The sequence below is a fragment of the Siniperca chuatsi genome, linkage group LG8 (assembly GCF_020085105.1).
Source record: "Siniperca chuatsi isolate FFG_IHB_CAS linkage group LG8, ASM2008510v1, whole genome shotgun sequence".
In the NCBI taxonomy this organism is placed as follows: Eukaryota; Metazoa; Chordata; class Actinopteri; order Centrarchiformes; family Sinipercidae; genus Siniperca; species Siniperca chuatsi.
The window spans coordinates 23,521,015-23,539,588 of NC_058049.1; the positions used below are offsets into that span (position 1 = coordinate 23,521,015).

Below are 18,574 nucleotides of genomic sequence, written 5' to 3' on the forward strand. Positions count from 1 at the left end.
TGTTAGTGAGCGGCCATTTTCAACAAGTTTTAGCCGATAGACACAAGTGTAGAAGCGGGTTTGTGTCTTGAGAGATTTATGCTGCCTTCAAGTGGGATCGTGTTTCCCGTGCTCAAGCGTAGAGTCCATTTGAACAATGTGTTGTGGTACGCAGGACTTTATAAGTGGACATTTTCTGATAGCTCTGAGTTCACAAGCTGTGACATGCTAGAAAAATAAATAAATCAAAGCCCATGGAGGTCACTTTTTGTTGGCTTTTGTGTTTGTCACTTTTAAACACAATGTTGAAATCAACAGGAAGAAAATCATTCATAATTTTTGAAAAAAGGATGTGTGTTCTTCTGACTTAAACCCCTTAAATACCAAGCATATTATGTACTCTACTTCCTGTGTTGAAAACATTGAAAGCGACCATCAGTCTTGAGTTTGTCTGGATTTCAAGTTAAGTTTCAAGTTAATCTTGGTTGCAGTATGAACCAATTCCAGGATAACATAATTGTGGTTCTTAAGTTGAATCTGTGTGGAGCTGTCTTGCAGCTCATCCCCTCTCCTAATTCACTTTCTCTGTGTGCCACACACACACACACACACACACACACACAAACAAAATGTTTGTCTAAGTCAACTGCTGAGTGGGCCATAAAATCTTGTATTGTTGTCATGAGACTGAAAGGCCAAAGACAAAGAACGTGGAAGGGGGGTATCAGTGCACCCAACACCACATCGCCACAGCTCTGGTACAAAAAAAGATACTTTACTATAGTCAAAAAGCTAAAGGCACTCATTATCCTAACCCTCTGTGGTCCAATCACACTGCCAAGCCCAGAGTTTTATATATAGCCAATTTAAAACATTAAAATCACTGAGGACTTCCACCGGCTACAACAAAAAACATGCACTCAAATTTAAATGAGGAAAAAGTCTTTCTATCGAGTATCAAGCCATCAGTTGAGCAACAGTATGACTTGATCCTGCGTTAGAGAGAATTTACAGGAAATGATGTTGATTGACATGATTCCTCGGTCATGAAACCAAACAGTTAGCTAGTTTAGTTCCAGGATTTTCTGACTAATCATTCACTTCCAGTGTAAAATATTTTCTGTCAATCAGCTCTGAGTCATACAGCTGACTGTCAGCGGGAACTACGAGCCATCAATTTTCTCAATAAACAAAAGAGAAACAAAAGTTCAATTAGACCACTGCAACAAAAGACCGTCAACTCTGGGAAAAAAAAAAACAACATCCAAATTAAAATCAGTGCACTCTAAGAAAAGAGTTGTAATTTCTGTCAGCATTTGGATTTGTGTTGTGGTCAACATGTTTTGCTCTTCAGTACAAGATGTGGCCAGTTGTGAAATAAGTACTTCCAGTAGCAGAGTGCATGACTGTTAACACATGTTGTGTTGTTAAGTATTACAAGTAGTCCATGGCCTCTACTAATATATAATTATGTGACAAATGACAAATCCCTTTAAAGAGCCAAGTAACGGCCACATCCTGTGACACAGAGATTTTAAGATCATGGTCATATGAACATCATATGAATGGGCAGTTTGATGAAACAGTATAGATGAGTAATATTATGTTGTCAGAACAAGATTTTGCAATCTTTAGGAGATATTTTATGGCTGGTTTTGTAACACATTGTGAATAAAGTTTAAGTAGGTTAGCCGGTTGGTACAACAAAATTGAGTATCACAATATAATTTCATCATAATCATTTTTCGGTAATAAATGCAATTAAAAATGCAATGGCATTATTACAAAAAGAAACTTACTTCCTGCTCTTGAAGCATCCATACATCCCAGCCATGTTGTAAAACTGAAGTGAAGCAAAAACCTAAAGATTCTTTCCCAAAACAAAATACTTCTTTTTCCCGCTTCGCGAAATAAATGTTTTCTCTGGTTTGTCCAAGAATGAAATTTAAAACCCTCAAATCCAACACCTTATGGTGTTGTCCCACATCAGACTCTCTTTTCTTCCTGAAAACCGATGACTTCTCTCTCTTTGCAACAGAGAAGATTGCCCTCTCTTCCAATTCAGACCATCTTCTGAGGTTCCTCCCACCTTTGAGCTCCACTACAGTCAAATTTCATACAGAGCTCCCTTCCTCACAAATTGGCAGCAGAGGCACAACAACAAGCCAATCTTAACCACTCCAGTACTCACATACAATGGCAGCCAAAGTGGGATTATAACAGGATCAGAATATCACACAAAAAAGGAATGAATTATAAGAAGAAAGTTTGAAAAATAGGAATCTCCTTTTCAAATGAATCAAGATTTTGAGTGTCTTCAAAAACAGGAAAAAGGCTTTTCCTATAGAATCGCGTATACAGAAAAAGTATAGCACAAATCCTTGGAGTGGTACAATACAATAGCGAGCTAGAGGGAAAACAATGGACTAAATGACTGACTGAGTGGCTGCTGCATGCCTCACTCTTCTTCTCCCGGCCGCCACGGCAGAGGAAGGGCTGGAGGAGGGAAGAGGATAAAGAGGGAGGAGTGAGGGAGGAGGCAAGTGTGAACAAGAGACTGAAAAGAAAAGCCAACAGTGAAAGCTGAATATCAGGCTGGTCTGTCATGACAGTTTGGAATACAAATGGTAACAATAAAGAAAATAACTAAGTAGGAAGTGATATTTTTTTACTGAAACATTTGGTCTATTAGGCAGATAATGTCGACCAAGCCCCCAGGAAGTGCGCTGGGCTTTGAAGCCAATTTGACATAGCAGCCAAACTGTGAAATTACAACTTCCGGGCCCGTCACGTGATGCACACTGGCCCCACGAGACTTTTTCCCTATAGACTTACATTGTGAAAGAAGCGACTGTAAAATGGTGGAACGCGAAATGACTCGATTCACGATCCGATTTAGAGCCATAACATTTGGAAAGTCTAGAAGAGCCATACAATTCATTTTATCCCCATTCAAGTTAGCGGAGGGCTAAACCGGAAGTTAGCCGGCTCGAGCCTGCAAAGGGAGGCGGGCTTATATGAAACGCTTGCGCCTGTGGGGACGCACAATGCAGAAGCTATAGGAAGATCTGGGTAATTTTATACCAGGTAGTTGAAATTTTTTGGCTTCATGCACCACTGAGCAGCTTTCATAGGAATGAATGGAGCCTAGCCTCCGACACTGTATCCAGTTCTCTTTATACATCCATGGTCTTGATAAGCAACTAGCATAATGCAGCCAGTAGTTTGAATGTTGATGTTAATGTTATCATCAGTTGCTGTGATAATTTAAAGGTGCTCTAATCAATATTTTTATATTCACAATGGCAATGACTATGCGTGAAAAAGGTCACTTGTGGTGAAAAAACCCAAAGAGGATTACCACCCGACTCTGCAGTTCTCCAGAGCACTACAGAGCATTTTATCATCTTTCAGCTCATTGTTTTGATTGCATGGCCCAAAACTTTAACGTTACCGTTTTAAAAATCACTCTCACTACTCTCATCAGCGTTGTTTCCAGCTGAAGCAGGCAGCTGATTTCAATGAAAAAACTGTAATAAACCCACTGTAAGCTACCTGCCCAGCACCACAAAGCAGTCAGACAAAGTTAGCGACTAGCTGGTGAACATAGTGCAACACTGAGCTGCTAAAGAGCCAGATATTTCTCAGGAGTTAATCTCTTTAATATTATAAAGAGTACAGTCTAGACCTGCTCTATAGGAAAAGTGCAATGAGCTAAACTTCTGTTATGAATTGGCGCTATATAAATAAAATTGAACTGAATTGAAGGAGTTGGTGGAAAGCCAAACAAAGTTCAAAGGAGAGTGAATATTGGCCACAAGTTTACTGGACCTCTGAAGCAAGACTCAGTATTTACATATAGCACAATATTTACGTTGCATATGTTGTGCGTATCTATCAACTGAGGAACACTAAGTGCTGTATATTGATGAACACTGAGAACATGTTGACAGTTTTCAGCCATACAGGGACATATTGGATTTCATATCCAGTATGTACTAGGGCTCCATTCATAGACTATCCTGGTACATCGCGTTGTTCTACTTTCATATAATGGATTTGCATTTTCCAAATGAATCAATATACAGCACTTAGTGATGACAGCATCAGTTTCTCAGTATATTATGTGTCACCACCATCGGCAAATATGGACGTTGAAAAAAAGTGGAAACAGGGTAAATCAAAAGTATCTCTCTGATATCAGGTTTTGCCATGCCTTACTGTTCAAGAAGCTATAAAAATGTGCAGCTTGTTTGAGTAAACTTAACACTCCTGCATGTGACTGTCCATCAAATACTTGCACAAAAACAGAGCCTGTTAATGTTAATCATTCTTTCTGTCTCATTAGGGGGCCTAGCGGTCGTGCAACAGCCTGTCGCAGTTAATCATCATAAGTAGGTAGCTTATCTACCTACAGCCACTAAAGCTCCGAGTGCTTATGTGTGTGTGTGGCTGAGAGGGGACATAAGGGTTGATCCTGAGATTCCCTGCTGCTAGATCCTCTGAACACACACACACACACACACACACAATCAAGAGAAGGAGTCAATTTTACTTAAATGATCACTGTAGGATCATTGTAGGTAAAAACAATCACACTTTTTAAATGATCATCTACGACAGGGGACGTCTTTACATGTTTCAATAGTCCAAGGATTAGTGAGATTTCAAGTGAAAGTTTAAAGATTTTCTTCTTGTAAAATGCTTTCCCACCCAATAGGACCTCTTTACTGAATCCTATTACACAATAACAGAAAGTATCATCTTAGAGCTGAGCCAACTACATGTAAAATTGGCCCAAGAAAAGTGACAAAAACAAAATCACACTAATCATCAGACCAGTCACAGAAGAGTGGTGATAGTGGAATGAATTTCTCAATCCCAACATGCCCAGACTGAATGCTGTCTGTGTGATTCATTTTTCATTTCTAACATGTTGAAATTGATCTAAGCTGTCTAAGTCACTAGAGTGTGTGTGTGCGTGTGTGTGTGTGCACACGTGCATGTCAGTGTAAACAAAGAGAGAGTCAGTCTCTATCAGTTCCAGAAAGCAGCAGCTCCATTTCAACAGCATAATACACAAACACACAGTTACTAAGATCAGTTTTGGCATGCTGGGATTGAGAAATTCCTTAACACACACACACACACACACACACACACACAAAATAGAAGTGTCTACCACATGACATTGCCAAGAAACCAACAGGAAGGACCCTCTCGGGGTGAAGTAGTGTTGACAGAGGATTTCCACGATTTTAATATACGTGTTAATCAGTGTTTCCATCAATACTTTCAGTGTTGCCTCGACTTTGCTGAGATTAATTCCAGGAACCAGGATCCTGGGATTTCCCATCCTGAGCCTCTCCATCTTTGCTGGGGTCAGGGATGTCAGACACTAAGTAAATTTAATAAAATCAGTCACATAAATCTACATGGAGTACGTGTTCTCTTTTTTCCCCCCCCATTTCAGAACGAAACAAGTTTTATTTCTTACAATTTGATGCTTCAACAGGGAGGATTTTTCTGTGTTGTAATATGTATTGATTTTTATAACAGACTGACATAACAGAACTGAGAGTGAAACTTCTGAAACTATTCACGGGAATAAAACAAAACGCCTCGAAATCAAAGAAATGTAAAACACATCCAGTCTGGTTCCTCTCACATAAAACTGGGTCAAGCAATTAGACAGATTAAGTTTGCGTTCGGCTGCCAGACAGCGGAGAAGGCAGTGGTTTGATTGAGCAATACAGCACAGACTGATGTTCATGGTGAAGCATTATTGAAAATGGACTAGTTTTACTGTAATAATGACTTTTATATTCTTAGTGTATAACTCCAGAAAATCATTCGCACTGGATGATTGATGACCTCAAAACTATAGCAGGTAGTATACAGGTGTAAAATATCAGGATCTGCACTCTCTCTTATATAGAGGCCATTAAAAACTAACATTGTATGACATTACAATCAGTGTGTTATTACCAGATTAGGTAGCTGAATAAAACCAAAAAAGTATCTTGTCACATGTTTTACCATCCAGACAGACAGATACTAAAGTTTCAAACACTGAAATTACTGGTGCTACTATATATAATAATGTATCATCACTACCAAATGAGGCAGCAAGGTAATCAACAATTTAAATAATCAACTAATTGTTATAGTCAGTTGTCAAGTAAAAATGCCAATGGGTTCAAATGTGAGGATTTCCTGCTTTTCTCTCTTTTTATATGAATGTAAAAATTAATACCTGTGGGCTCAATGCTATACTTTTAGCACCAGACAACAGTGCTATTATGATGCAATCAAGTCCTGCAGGAAATATCTGGCTCTTTAGCTGCTAAATACTCCGCTATGTTCACTAGCTTTTAGTTTTTGTCTGTCATTTGGTGCTGTGCAGGTAGTGTACAGTGGGTTTATCAGATTTTTTTTTAAACTGCCTGCTGTGGCTATACACCATTGCTGATGAGAGCGATAAGAGTTAACCCAAGTTGCAGGCTGTAAAACCAAAACAATGAGCTGAAAGATGCTAAAACGAACACAACTGAGGGGAACTGCAGAAGAGTCGGGTAATAATTATCTGTCTGTCATCACGAGTGACCCCTTCCACATTACACATCAGTCATTTTACCCATTGTTGACATCAAATTCTTGATAAGTGCAGCTTTAATTATGCCAGGGGAGTTTGCCTCTGCCCAGGTATCAGTCACAGCACACCCAACCCAGCCATGCTGCTTTTCTTGGGAAGTGGGAAAATTAACTCGGCTCCAAGTCTTTTGCGAAGGTATCTAAATACACCCCTGTGGAGGGCGATTTATGACCTCCATTTCAGTATATGAAACACCTGGCTTCTCACTTGTTTTACCTCCCAAAAATCAACAGGAGGAGTTTTTCAAAACACAGCTATCCAATGTCTGTGTGTGTATGTGTATGAATTTTCGGATCCAAGAGCATGGTGTGTATATGCATGTATCAATCATACAGAGCTTTCTGTTTATAGAGCCAAGAGGAATGTCGGTCAGTTTCCCTTCGAAGAAAAAAAAAAAGTGGATGTTGGTATTTCCTGAAACGGCCCTGAGTCTGGACCCACTGAAAACTAGAGGGAGAGAGAGGGAGAGAGAGAGCAGTGGTGGTTGACAGAGCTGGAGAGTGAATGAAGAGAGGGAGCGACATTAAAGAGAACAAAGCAGTGAATCAGAGAAATGGAGACTGACCAACTGGAAGACAAACTGGATGCCTGTCCTATTCTTATTTCTACAGTTTTATAACTTTGAGAACACACAAATAATAATGTCCAGACCAATTTCAATTCCAGTAAAAGTCCACCAGAAATGATGCTGCACAACTCTTCTTCAGTATACTTAAATGTACCATGCTTCCCCCCCTCCAAACATGCTTGGCTGTCTTGCCTTCATCAGTGATCGCTTGATATACAGTCCATCAGTTTGTCATGTGACTTACAATGACCATAAATACAAGGAAACCAAAATGTTACAATTGTCTTTTCAAAATAGTTTTTACTGAATACAATACTTAAATACTCTTAAAAAGGCACCACACCCCCACACAGGTGTTTTACAACTGTGCTCAGGTTGATGTTGGGTGGAGATATGCTGCAAATTACTTGAGGTCACCACACTCATTGTGCTAATGAGAAAAATGAAAAGGTGTGTCGCCCTGACTCTGCTCGCTTTGCAACAAAACTAATGCAGTGAGGGAGATGTCAATTATTGCCTGGCCACACAGACTAATTAAAATCACCTTTGTGGATGGACCATGGACATTTTGGTGAAGGAAGTATGTAAACCACAGGTATAACTATTAAAATGAATGACGGCTGAATTCCATTTAGCTGCTTCAGTTTAAGGTCCTGGGGCTGGTTTCACTATGATATTTTAGACTGGTCTGCAGTGCACTTAATTTTGCTCTTCTCTTATTCTAGTTAGACAGTTTAAAAAAAATTAAAAAAAGACTTATTTTAAGCTTAAAAGCTACCCTACCCCCAGGCTAACTCACAACTAAGAACCAAGTTCCCATGGTAACAATCAGTGACACCTGCTGACCAGTGGCACCAAATGACAACATTTGTGGTTTGCCAACAATATTGTGAAGCAAATAAGAAGGGAGAGCTTTAGTGACCTGTTGGACATCGTCAGTGGTTGGTGTTTGTCCGAGAAACTAACCTGAGTCTGAGTTATCAGAAGTCCTTAACCCCGCCACATTCACACGTCTATCTGAAGTCTGACTATTAGTTAGATCTAAGCCAATCTTTGTGAAACTGGCCCCTGGTACTGTGCATGCTGGCTCACAGTCACACTGTCATGACTTACTGGGACACTTAAATAAAACAGAGACATCCTTAATGGTATTAGTAACGCCTGTGCTTTTCCTACTATGACCAGTCAAAATGTCTGCTGTGAAAAAGGCCTGTATTTTATCTTATCTTAAACCATCAATGGGTAAACAGATTAACACTCATTTTTAGATGCAAAATAGTGGATTCCAGCCTCTTTTAACCTCATTTCCAAGTCAATCTACAGTAATCTGAAAGTAAATATTGTATTTCAACAACGATCATGAAAAAAATATAATTAGGGAGCTGTGTTGGTCTGGAAAACAATAATTTACCTCCACATGGACAAACACGAGGGAAAATAGTAGCTTGGATTATTTTGATTGACCGTCGGTTGAGTCGCTGGACGATGTTGCACTGCGTTGTGGCAAAGGTTCAGCCAGGTTAAACTTTTTTGCCTGACGGCCGTGCGTCTTTAGCCAGAGCTCTCTGGGCCTCACTGAAATGAATGAGGGGTTATGTTTTTTCACATTGCGCTTATGTCTGTCTTACTACGACTTAAAATTAATACTACTGTATATATAAAGACACCAGAATCCAGATAAGACCCTGATGAAAGCATGACAGCTACAAATGTTTGGAGGATAAAGCTTGGTATTTTGGAAAAGAGTTCTGCAAAGTGTTTAATTTTGGTGGATTTTTTGCTCACCAACACTAAAACAGCCTCCACCGACTGAATTTCCCCCAGTTAGATTTCTAGACTCGTGGTCGACCAAGAGGCCCTGCTTTTCTTCCCTCTTCTCGTTCTTCTTTATTCTTTCCATCCCCTTCCTCATCTCCATCACTTCCTCTCCCTCTGCTGAGTTCCTCTCACTCACCCCAGCAATGCAACGCCTTTTCTCTCTCCTCTGTTTTGTGGTTTCTCTCTGCCTCCTATTCTCTCCATTACAACATGCATAGGCTGATCCAGATCTCTGTCTCTGTTCAGAGGAAGAGGAGGAGGAGGAGGAGGAGGAGGAGGAGGAGGAGGGGAGTCGCTCTGTAGCTCTCTGAATTCCACCTCACATCTGGAAACCATCTTCTCTCTCTCTCTCCTTGCCAATCTCTCGCCCCCTTTCTCTGTCGCTCTATGTTGTAATGTAAATAGCCCTGTAATCATACTCCTGCACTAAGCCTGCCGCACTGGGTGGTGTGTGTGTGTGTGTGTGTGTGTGTGTGTGTGTGTGTGAGATCTCACACAAAACACACTCCTCTAACAAGCTGAGATCTCTTCTTCTTTCTCTCCATCTCAGGTCCCAGCTGAGGTTTATGGGGCGATAAAAACAAAGCACTCACACACCTATTCTATGTGTGTGTGTGTGTGTGTGTGTGTGTGTGTGTGTGTGTGTGTGTGTGTACGTTGAAGCAACTGAAGCTTTTATAGAGCGTCAACACACAAATGATGCATCTCATTGCTCCGAGTGTGGATGGTCAGTGAACTTTCCATCAGGTTTGGGCATGGTTGAATTTTCATTGCAATAGGCGGACATCAGCCAACTGCACAGATGTGCTTTCTTGTTTACCTGCAGATTGAATACTTATGAATTTGCCAAGTCAAAGTATGTTAACTTTGTTTGAAAGGGTGCAGGAGCAAACCAGAGCAGCACTACCATTACCAAATATCACGACACATGTAGTTAAGGCTACTTATTATGTATTGTAAATACACTGGGTACTGCAACTTTCATCAGTATATTCGCTATTCCGTACTTTTGACCACAGATGAAGCAAATAAAATATTGCAAAAATGCTTGGAAACGCACTGCGTTAATGTACAAGCGAGGTTTCTGAGTAAAAATACTTTAGCAGCCTAAATCATCAGCTTTGGCGGTAATTATTCGCCACACACAGGAAGTTACAAATTAAAACTTTTGCAAAGCAAAATCCAAAACTTAGTAATGAGAGAGGCTTTCATCCACAGAAATCTGGACTCGCTATCAAAAATTGAACTTCCTCATCGTCTCTATGCCGACCACACACCAAAAGGTATGGTCGCATTACACTTCCGTGCTACGAATACTTGCTCCGTCGCACTGTCACTTCAATAGAAGCGCCTGTTTCTGGGTGATCTCCAGCCAACTCTGGTGGACTCCCAGGTCAGAGTTCACCTTCGACAGAGCGCATGAACTTGGTCGCTCTGATCAATATTATAATGTATTCCCCACATCAGAAATGTGACATCACATCTTTTTTGGGGATGAGTTCAGGGCAATATCATTGACCGGAAAAGACCAAACCTTTAGACAGAGCCATTTACTTTTCCTGACACGACTTTACAAGATTTCTGGGTTGTGAAGTCATCCAAAACCGCTAACTCTAAAAAGCTGTGGACCACCAAGGTCCAAATGTCATCCCATAATTAAAGGGCACTCCAGTGATTTAGTATTGCACTTCCGTAAAGCTGGGGGACTCACAAGGGACAGATACAAAAAAAAGATAAAAATCAAAGACGCTGAGATATCCTGACTTTTAGTCCCTGGTATGGTTCAAGTTCCAAAAACACTGAATCCTACATTTCCCATAATGCAACCAACAACATCATTTTGTTTGACGCTCCAGAGCCACACAAGACATTATACAACTTTTTTTTTTTTTTTTTTTTACAGGTTGAGTAGAACTAACCATGACAAGTATAGTAAACTTTGTGTGTAAAATTGGTGGAGTGCCCCTTTAATGAAGCAGGAAATGGTACAGGACCCAGAGTCTCAGGCTGCACAGAATGCAAGAAACAAACCACAAACATATACAGTACATACAGCAGAGTTCATTCAGTTACACACTGAGCAGGACACAGCAACAGCTACATGTCTAATTGTGTAATTATGTATCAGTGAATTATCATGATAGGATTTCCTTACAGAGAGGAACAGTAAACAGGATGTCTCTGTAAAAGGCTGTGACAGTTGACAGGCCACACACACACACACACACACACACACACACACACCTCAGGCATATTTATCAAGCCTCTCAGTCAGATTACCTGCGCTGATGCCCTTAAGCTCATGTATCCTCGTCCAGTGTGATAATGCTAACTCGATTTACAGCAAAAGACTACTCTAACTTCATTTATCAGGGCTGTGGAGGCTTTATAGTGAGCTGCTTTATTGTCATATACAGCACAAAGAAACACTGCAACCATACGTCTACACAGTTCTACAGTATATCCTCATGAGGATCAGATCAGCAGATCAATAGAGCTTTTCATCCTCTCACGCTGACAGACAACATGACTCTATTCTGAATCAGTCAGTGTCTGTGTGCAGGATTACAGTGGTTCCCACACAGTGAAAGATAACTGTTTAATCTGGACCGTCCTTGACCTGCCTCTACCAAACAGTGAGCTCATACACACACACTGTCACACTGAGGGGAGTGTGTGTATGATCTCAGTATTACAGTATAGTGAAGAATGGCTGGCCGTAAAAAGATAAAAAGGCATGTAGTAGGACTTCAAATTTAATTCTAAATTAAAAAATAAGAAAAAAAAAATAGGGACAAGTTGCATGAGAGTTGGTACACTGTTGGGCTTTTGTGTATGCACTTATTAGGAAATGCATATGCAAACAGTGACCTACTACAGGAGGAAATAATACATTTAAGGGCAGATGTGCATTATAACCAGGGTCCTAGTGACAGATTAGCCAATTTAAACCAGTTCACCCCAAACCTAATTGTGGAACAGATCTTAATGGCCCAAATCCATACACAATAAATCATAAGAAGTAGTAACCTCTAAACTGACCCAGGTGTTGTTGTTGGGAATGAGATTGAATAATGTAATGAAAAAACAATGTTAGTCTGTGAGTAGACTTCATTATTTTGCTGGCAAAGTTTTGTCTTATTACCAACAACCGAACTACACTGATGAAAAACAGAACATTTTTGAAAAGTTAATAAATATACATCATAGAAAATCTATTCTCAGTTGGAATATCATCGGAGATGTCCTAAATAAAACTCTTAAAAACTCACATTTGGACTAACTTAAGAATAATTACAGCCTAAAAACAGCCACCTACGTCGCCCCAATGTTGCCCGTACATCAGGATCCAGAACAGAAAACACACTCAACAACTTAAACCGATGTACAAACAAAGGCAGAGCAGTGCAGGGCACTGTATCGACAGCATGTATCGATCACCAATCAAACATCAGAATTCCCCCGCAGCCCAATAACTCATGTCCGCGCACAGCGCAGCTAAAGTGCAGTTAAAGCTCATCATGAACGCGGCGGAGGATACTCACTGTGTCTGCTGTAGCTCGAACGGTCTCAGAGTGAACTCATCCCTCAGGGACTGACACCAAGACATCAGCGCTGTTAGTGGACTAATGATTGGATTATTTGTCTCAATCCTGCCCTGGCGTCTTGTGCTCTATGGTGCTGCGTTCAGAGGCGCCTCGGAATCTCCTAAATCCGACCTGTAGTTGCTGCAATCACAGCCTGTAGTCACACTGTAGCTTTAGCCTTGTAAACAAGGTTCACGTTAGCATGAAACTGTGTGATCTATTAATAAATAATAAATAAATCAGGTTTACACTCCACGTTCATATTCCTAAAATAACTTTTTTGTGGACCAGAACATTTAATATAGAGTTTGTGACCTTTGTGAAATATATAGTATGTTTCATCCTGTATGGCATCTGATAGTCCAAAATAATATCCTAACACCAAGGCTATTTCTGAGCTTGTTGCTGGTTCAGTTGTGACGCTGAATTAATGAACTGTTAATCGACAGATTGAGCTGTGATGTTTCTCTCTGATGCATTTGTTTTGTGGGAGGTTCACTAAAATAAAGATTTTTTGAAATTATACTAACTCAAAGACATAAACATGCACATAAAGGAACGGAGTAATAGATACCACAGGCGAAAAAAACAAAACAAAACAAAAATGAGATATTTGTCATTCGACTATTTGCTATTTTGAGATAAACTTTCTGTCGAAAAACCTAAAAACCACACTCCTACAGCTCAGTGTTTCCAATACTTCTATGATATAACATTTGGAATTTAGTCACAAAACAACATCTGTGTGGTTATCCATTTTATAATCCATGAATCCTTTTATTATTTTCAAGAACCCACTGATAATTCAAAAACCTTCAATGTTTAATTGTTTACTTTTTATAGTTTTAAATATATGTGCTTTCTCAACCATCATATTGCAACTCGTAAACCTGGAACTTCCCTGGACATTTTTTTTTTTATGAATTTGAACCTTAAGAAGTTGAAGCTTTTTAAGGCTCGACAGACCACTAAAGGGTTTTTTGACATGGTGCCTGGATATAATGATCAGTAAGGAATACTTAATCATTTTATTCCCTTACAGGTTTGGCGCCTGTTAAGTAGTTTATATTTTTACGAGGAACACCCGAAGGCACCTTAAGCACACAGGGGAGCACCGCCCAACAGACTTCCAATGAGATAAGAAAACATCCCAAGAAATGGGAAAAAACACTCTTTGCCTGTAGAGTTAAATATCCAAACTACTAAAATAGCAGCTCTGATCATCAGTCTATCTGTTATTAGACTGCGCTGTCAGTGGAGGACGAGGAGTGTTTATGCATGCACTTGTGACCTCTGGCATTGTGGGTATCAATCCAACTAAACATGGTATTTCAGCTCCAAAAGTATGTAAACTGACTCAGGTTAAATATAGTTTGGTGGGAAATGATAGCCTTGTGTTTACATGACCTGCAAAACTATAGCATCTAACATAGTATTTGCTCTCTTTTTGTAAAGGGAGACCAAACAGAAGCCCCATCTTATAGTTGGTATCCAAAGAGTGGAGTTTGTTTTTACATTCATTAAGCTTCACAGTGGAAAAAGTTGGATCCTTTTTAGGATTAATGCTGCCATCTAGTGTTGTGGCTGGGTTAAAGTGACCACTTTACTTCAGCACCATGAGATGTGATGAAAAAAGGTCATAAGTGCTGCATAAGTGTCTACTTTAGAAAACTGGCCGATGCAGTGCTTTTGATTTTGTCCGTGGGAAGTTGTACCTGTCTCACACATTCCAAACAAGTACAACATAAACAGGCTGAGTAGAAAAACAAGACTCTTCAATTCAGTCAGCAACTTTCAGTTAACTGATATAAACATATGAAAAACATTCAAACAGAGATTGACAGAAAAATCCTTTATTCACTAATTTGACTCTTCACATCCACTCCTATGTTATCTTCTTATCTCATAATGAAAGCAGGAATAATATGAAAAGGATTATAAAAACACCTTGATGAGGAGTCAGACTCAAACATGTACAAATCATGTATCCAAATATGTATAAAATAACGCCAAATTCTCCAATAATTAGACTGTATTTTTCTGGAACATTAGTTGGGAATTGACACTGATAGAAAAATCTCTTTTACAGAGATAATATTTGTAGCTAAGCAACCAATCTGTACACCAGGTACTGATAGGAGGGCACAGCTTACTGGCTAGCACTGTTAGTGTTGACAGAGGAAACAGCCATTTGTCAACCAAACTGATAAAAAAAAAAAAAAACACACACACACAAAAAAGATGATTGGATTTGGTCTGACACTCTAAAAACACAACGTTTGGGGGGATTAAGTGCATGAGCACGTTACAGCCTCCCTGCCTCCTTGAACTTGCTGAGCAGTCCGTCGTCTGCCCTCAGGGGGAAGTACAGGGTCCGGGTTTTGTAGTACTCGGGGTCTGACTGGAGGTTTTGGATGACGTCTGAGAGGAGGTGGGCCCGCTCCACGCCACAGCCCGGCGCCTCGTAGCCCAGCTTGGTGAAGTGGACGTGGAGGTGGTAGTAGGAAGGCTGGTAGTGCAGGTAGACTCTTAGCTTACTGGCTGGAAGGTTGTAGTGCTGCAGGATGGCCTCCTGCGCCACAATGAAACACGTATTGTCATTCTTTCTGCATGTTGCTGACATTATGAATATGTCCAAGGCTGTCTCCTTTGTCTCTAGCTATGTCTTGTCTTAGCGCTCTAAAATGGAAAGTAACAATGACATAACTGGTTGAAGATCATGATTAGAATACTCAAAGTCACATTAATGGTAGCTGCTGGAAGAAAAGGACACTTTCTGCTCTTTGTCTCTCCCCAAGAAGACTCCCCGAGGTAACCTTGTAACCTCACCTTTCCTTTCTGGAAGATGTTCTGCAGCAGTGGTAGATGCTCTGACGTCAGGTCTCTGAGACTCCCGATGTCTCTCTGATGTGCTATGGCAATCAGGTATAAATCATCAACCTGAAAGAAGAAGTGAAACTGTAAAGTCCAGTGTCTTTACATCTTAAAGTATGGCTCCCAGTAACCCTGTTCCTGATCTCTTTCTTACTTTGTGTAGCTTAAAGAGTTCTTTTAAAGGGAACGTTTTGGAAGAGTTTTGGACAGGAGTTGTTATCAGATTAAACACTTTTCAAATGTGGTGGAAGAAGATCTTTTACTCAAAGGCAGAATGAGTAGGAGCTGTTGGTTACGGTTTGTAAAACACGATTCAAAGTTGGCCCCTCCTCCTCGGCTCAATGAGCGACAGAGAGAGCGAGAGCAAGCGCAGTGGTGGTCGACAGAGCTAGAGAGTGAGTGAGGAGAGGGAGCGGCATTAAGGAGAACAAAGCAGTGAAAGCGAGAAATAAAACGTTATTTTCTGATTGTTCTAAAGCACAAAGTAACACGGGCCACAACTCCGCACAACCCTGTGGGAAGAAGCCACTTTGCCAGATTTTGTGTGAACATGCAGCAGCAGCAACGCTTCATCCTGTCCGCCTCTACTCTGCCTGTGTGTGTGTGTGTGTGTGTGTGTGTGTGTGTGTGTGTCTGTGTAGCCCCGCTCTCAGACCTATCTCCACACTTTGTTTTATACATCTATGACACAAACAGAGAGCAGAGGAGAGAGACAGAGACAGCGATGTAACCTGGTCGCTACGTTTTTACAGAGTCCCGACCTCACAGCCTGCGCGCTGTTATTGGCTGGGGGCTACACACCACTGCCCAAAAGGTTGACGCCCAGAACACAGCAAACTAAGAAGAAACTAAGAAATTACAGGCAGAGGGCAGCGTCTCTGCAGACACAGACACTTCCAGTGGGTCGTAAGTGATGACTGAGAGGGCTTATTTTTGTATGAGTCTATACATTGTTTTGTTTTTTGGAAAATCCTACTCAAGTAGCAATATCACAGCGTAGAAATAGTCTGTTACAAGAAAAAGTAATGCATTCAAAATCTTACTTAAGTAAATGTACATAAGTATTAGCATCAAAATATATTTAAAAGAGTGTTGATATAATACTGAAATGATAACATGCAGGTTATTGAGAAATCATTCTAATCTGTTGATGTAATTATCACAATTTAATTTTCACAGTGAAGAGTCACCTATACTTATACATGATCAAATATGCAACAAAATGTGTACATTAAAAAAAGAACCAATCCAAGTGTAGTTTGTGAAACGGTGAGCAAAAAGACATAAACTCAACTAAAATATTCTGACTGTTAAAAGACCAATGGACCAGAACATATGGCATTTGATTTGAAATTAAAAGTTGTCATTTGAACACTAAAACATATTAAATGATTAATTGCAGAACTTACTTTGCTTAGAATTGTTATTGCAATTAAAGCTGCTTTTTAAAGAGATTTTAGTCAAGTTTCATTTTCATAGCAGGCTGATGATTGTTACTTAAGTCTCAATCATATGAATGCTGATCATGGTTTCAACTCTTTCCCTATTTTATACAATCTATGCTCGCTACTCATTTTGCCTTTATTTCAAAATGAGTGAGAAGAACGGGGCCCGGGATTTGTAGTCCTGAGAGTATAAATGTCTGAAATCACAACGCTAACATATATTTTATGTCCAAACATTTCTTTCCTGTCTCTTCCTGGTGTCTACTGTGGTTAATATTCATAGTCTCTCACCTGTTTCTGGTCCCATTTCAAATCTGGGAGGAGGACAAAGCCAACCTCCGGGTCCGGATCTTCATAAACTATCCTGTCACCCTCTGCCTTCTTCTCCAGGATGTTGTATACCCACTGGGGTGGTGAAAGTGATGTTAAGTTAATCCACAGAAAACGTTGTACATTCACAAGCATGCGTTATGATGCCAATGCGGGAGTTAACACTTACCTGCACGCTGAAACTCTGCTTCTGAATGTAGGGCAGAGTGATGGACTGATAGTCCTCCCCCGTCTCCTCCACCAGGAAACTCTCCTGACGCTGGTATTTCTTTATATGCTTCTCTGTGGCTGGACACACCACTGTAGTCTTGATCTCTGCAAAACAGAAAAACACGGGCTACCTAACTTCCCCCTAGCTGGCCTAAGTGGCTGCTGGATTCACAATACCTTGAGTCAGTTTATTTTTTTCTGACCGTACCATTGAGGTGAGGGGGAGCCTGTAAGCGATATGTGCTGTAGATGTCGTTCCTCATCTCCAGCTTCAGCCTGGAACCACTGAAGAGCTCAGCCAGGGAGTCCTCTCTGATGGGAGTCTTCTCCAGGACAACCACAGCCTCCTGATCGGCAAGCTGGTGATGACATGTTCAACAGTATCATTCCTGCCTGTGCTGATAAGGAGACTGGTTACCAAAAAATAAACGCACAACAGTCCTTTCATAAGCATATTGTTGTCATACTAATTTCAATACAATATATAGCTTTACAATAAAGCACGATTACGCAGACTATTATTTTGAAATATCGAACCGGAAGTCAATGTTAGTTACATCTTTCCCTCACAAAACTACTCACACCACTTTGAATGAATGTAACAATAAAAACATTTCCCTCTAACGTTACAAATAATTGCTCTCAACTTCCCAACCAGTGGTAGAGTTAGCTAAACAGCTCAGTTAAGTTTACCTAGCTAACTTCATAACAACCTTACCTTTCCACGGATGAAGATGATTTTCTCCCGGGCAGAATCACTCAAGACGCTGGATGTTTTAAACCCAGACAGAATATTTTCAGATTCAGATTCCTTTGCATCTTCTCCTCGACCATTCTCATTGTCAGCTTTCGCCCTCTTGGCTTTCTGAGATAATTCATCAGTTCCAATACTATCAGTTTCACGTTTGGCCGCGGTGTCGGTGTCTGCCATGTTTGGTGTTGCTGCTTTTGTGGCCAAAGATCGTCTATGTTTAAGGCGATATCTTACCCAACAACCGCCGCAAATCCTCTCAGCAAACGTGGACCTGGAGCCTCGTGCATGGCATGCACTCTCCTCTTGCCGTGTAGTAAAGTGTCTAAAGACTCGGGAAGTAGGCTATTTCCCCCA

General features: G+C 40.4%; 2 protein-coding genes across 6 annotated transcripts in view; both read right to left on the reverse strand.

Moving 5' to 3' along the window:
* The window catches only part of zgc:66433 (uncharacterized protein LOC321250 homolog), a 49,727-nt gene extending 37,017 nt beyond the window's left edge, over positions 1-12,710 (reverse strand). Inside the window, exon 1 of one of the 5 annotated variants that reach the window (XM_044204339.1) lies at positions 12,566-12,710. In XM_044204339.1, the coding sequence (XP_044060274.1) occupies positions 12,566-12,630 (65 nt within the window). In that variant the 5' untranslated portion in view covers positions 12,631-12,710. Of the gene's footprint in view, positions 1-1,778; positions 2,602-12,565 lie in introns of those variants that run through there. The other 4 variants (XM_044204340.1, XM_044204337.1, XM_044204341.1 and 1 more) reach the window with 4 other exon arrangements.
* A 1,734-nt stretch (positions 12,711-14,444) lies between these two features.
* dcps (decapping enzyme, scavenger) lies at positions 14,445-18,542 on the reverse strand. The gene is made up of 6 exons (XM_044204346.1): positions 18,185-18,542; positions 17,675-17,825; positions 17,426-17,571; positions 17,218-17,331; positions 15,437-15,547; positions 14,445-15,179 (listed from the first exon to the last, which is right to left on the reverse strand). Exons 1-6 carry the CDS (start codon positions 18,395-18,397, stop codon positions 14,913-14,915), a joined length of 1,002 nt encoding a protein of 333 aa, XP_044060281.1. The 5' UTR covers positions 18,398-18,542; the 3' UTR covers positions 14,445-14,912.
* Between the last annotated feature and the right edge of the window lie 32 nt (positions 18,543-18,574).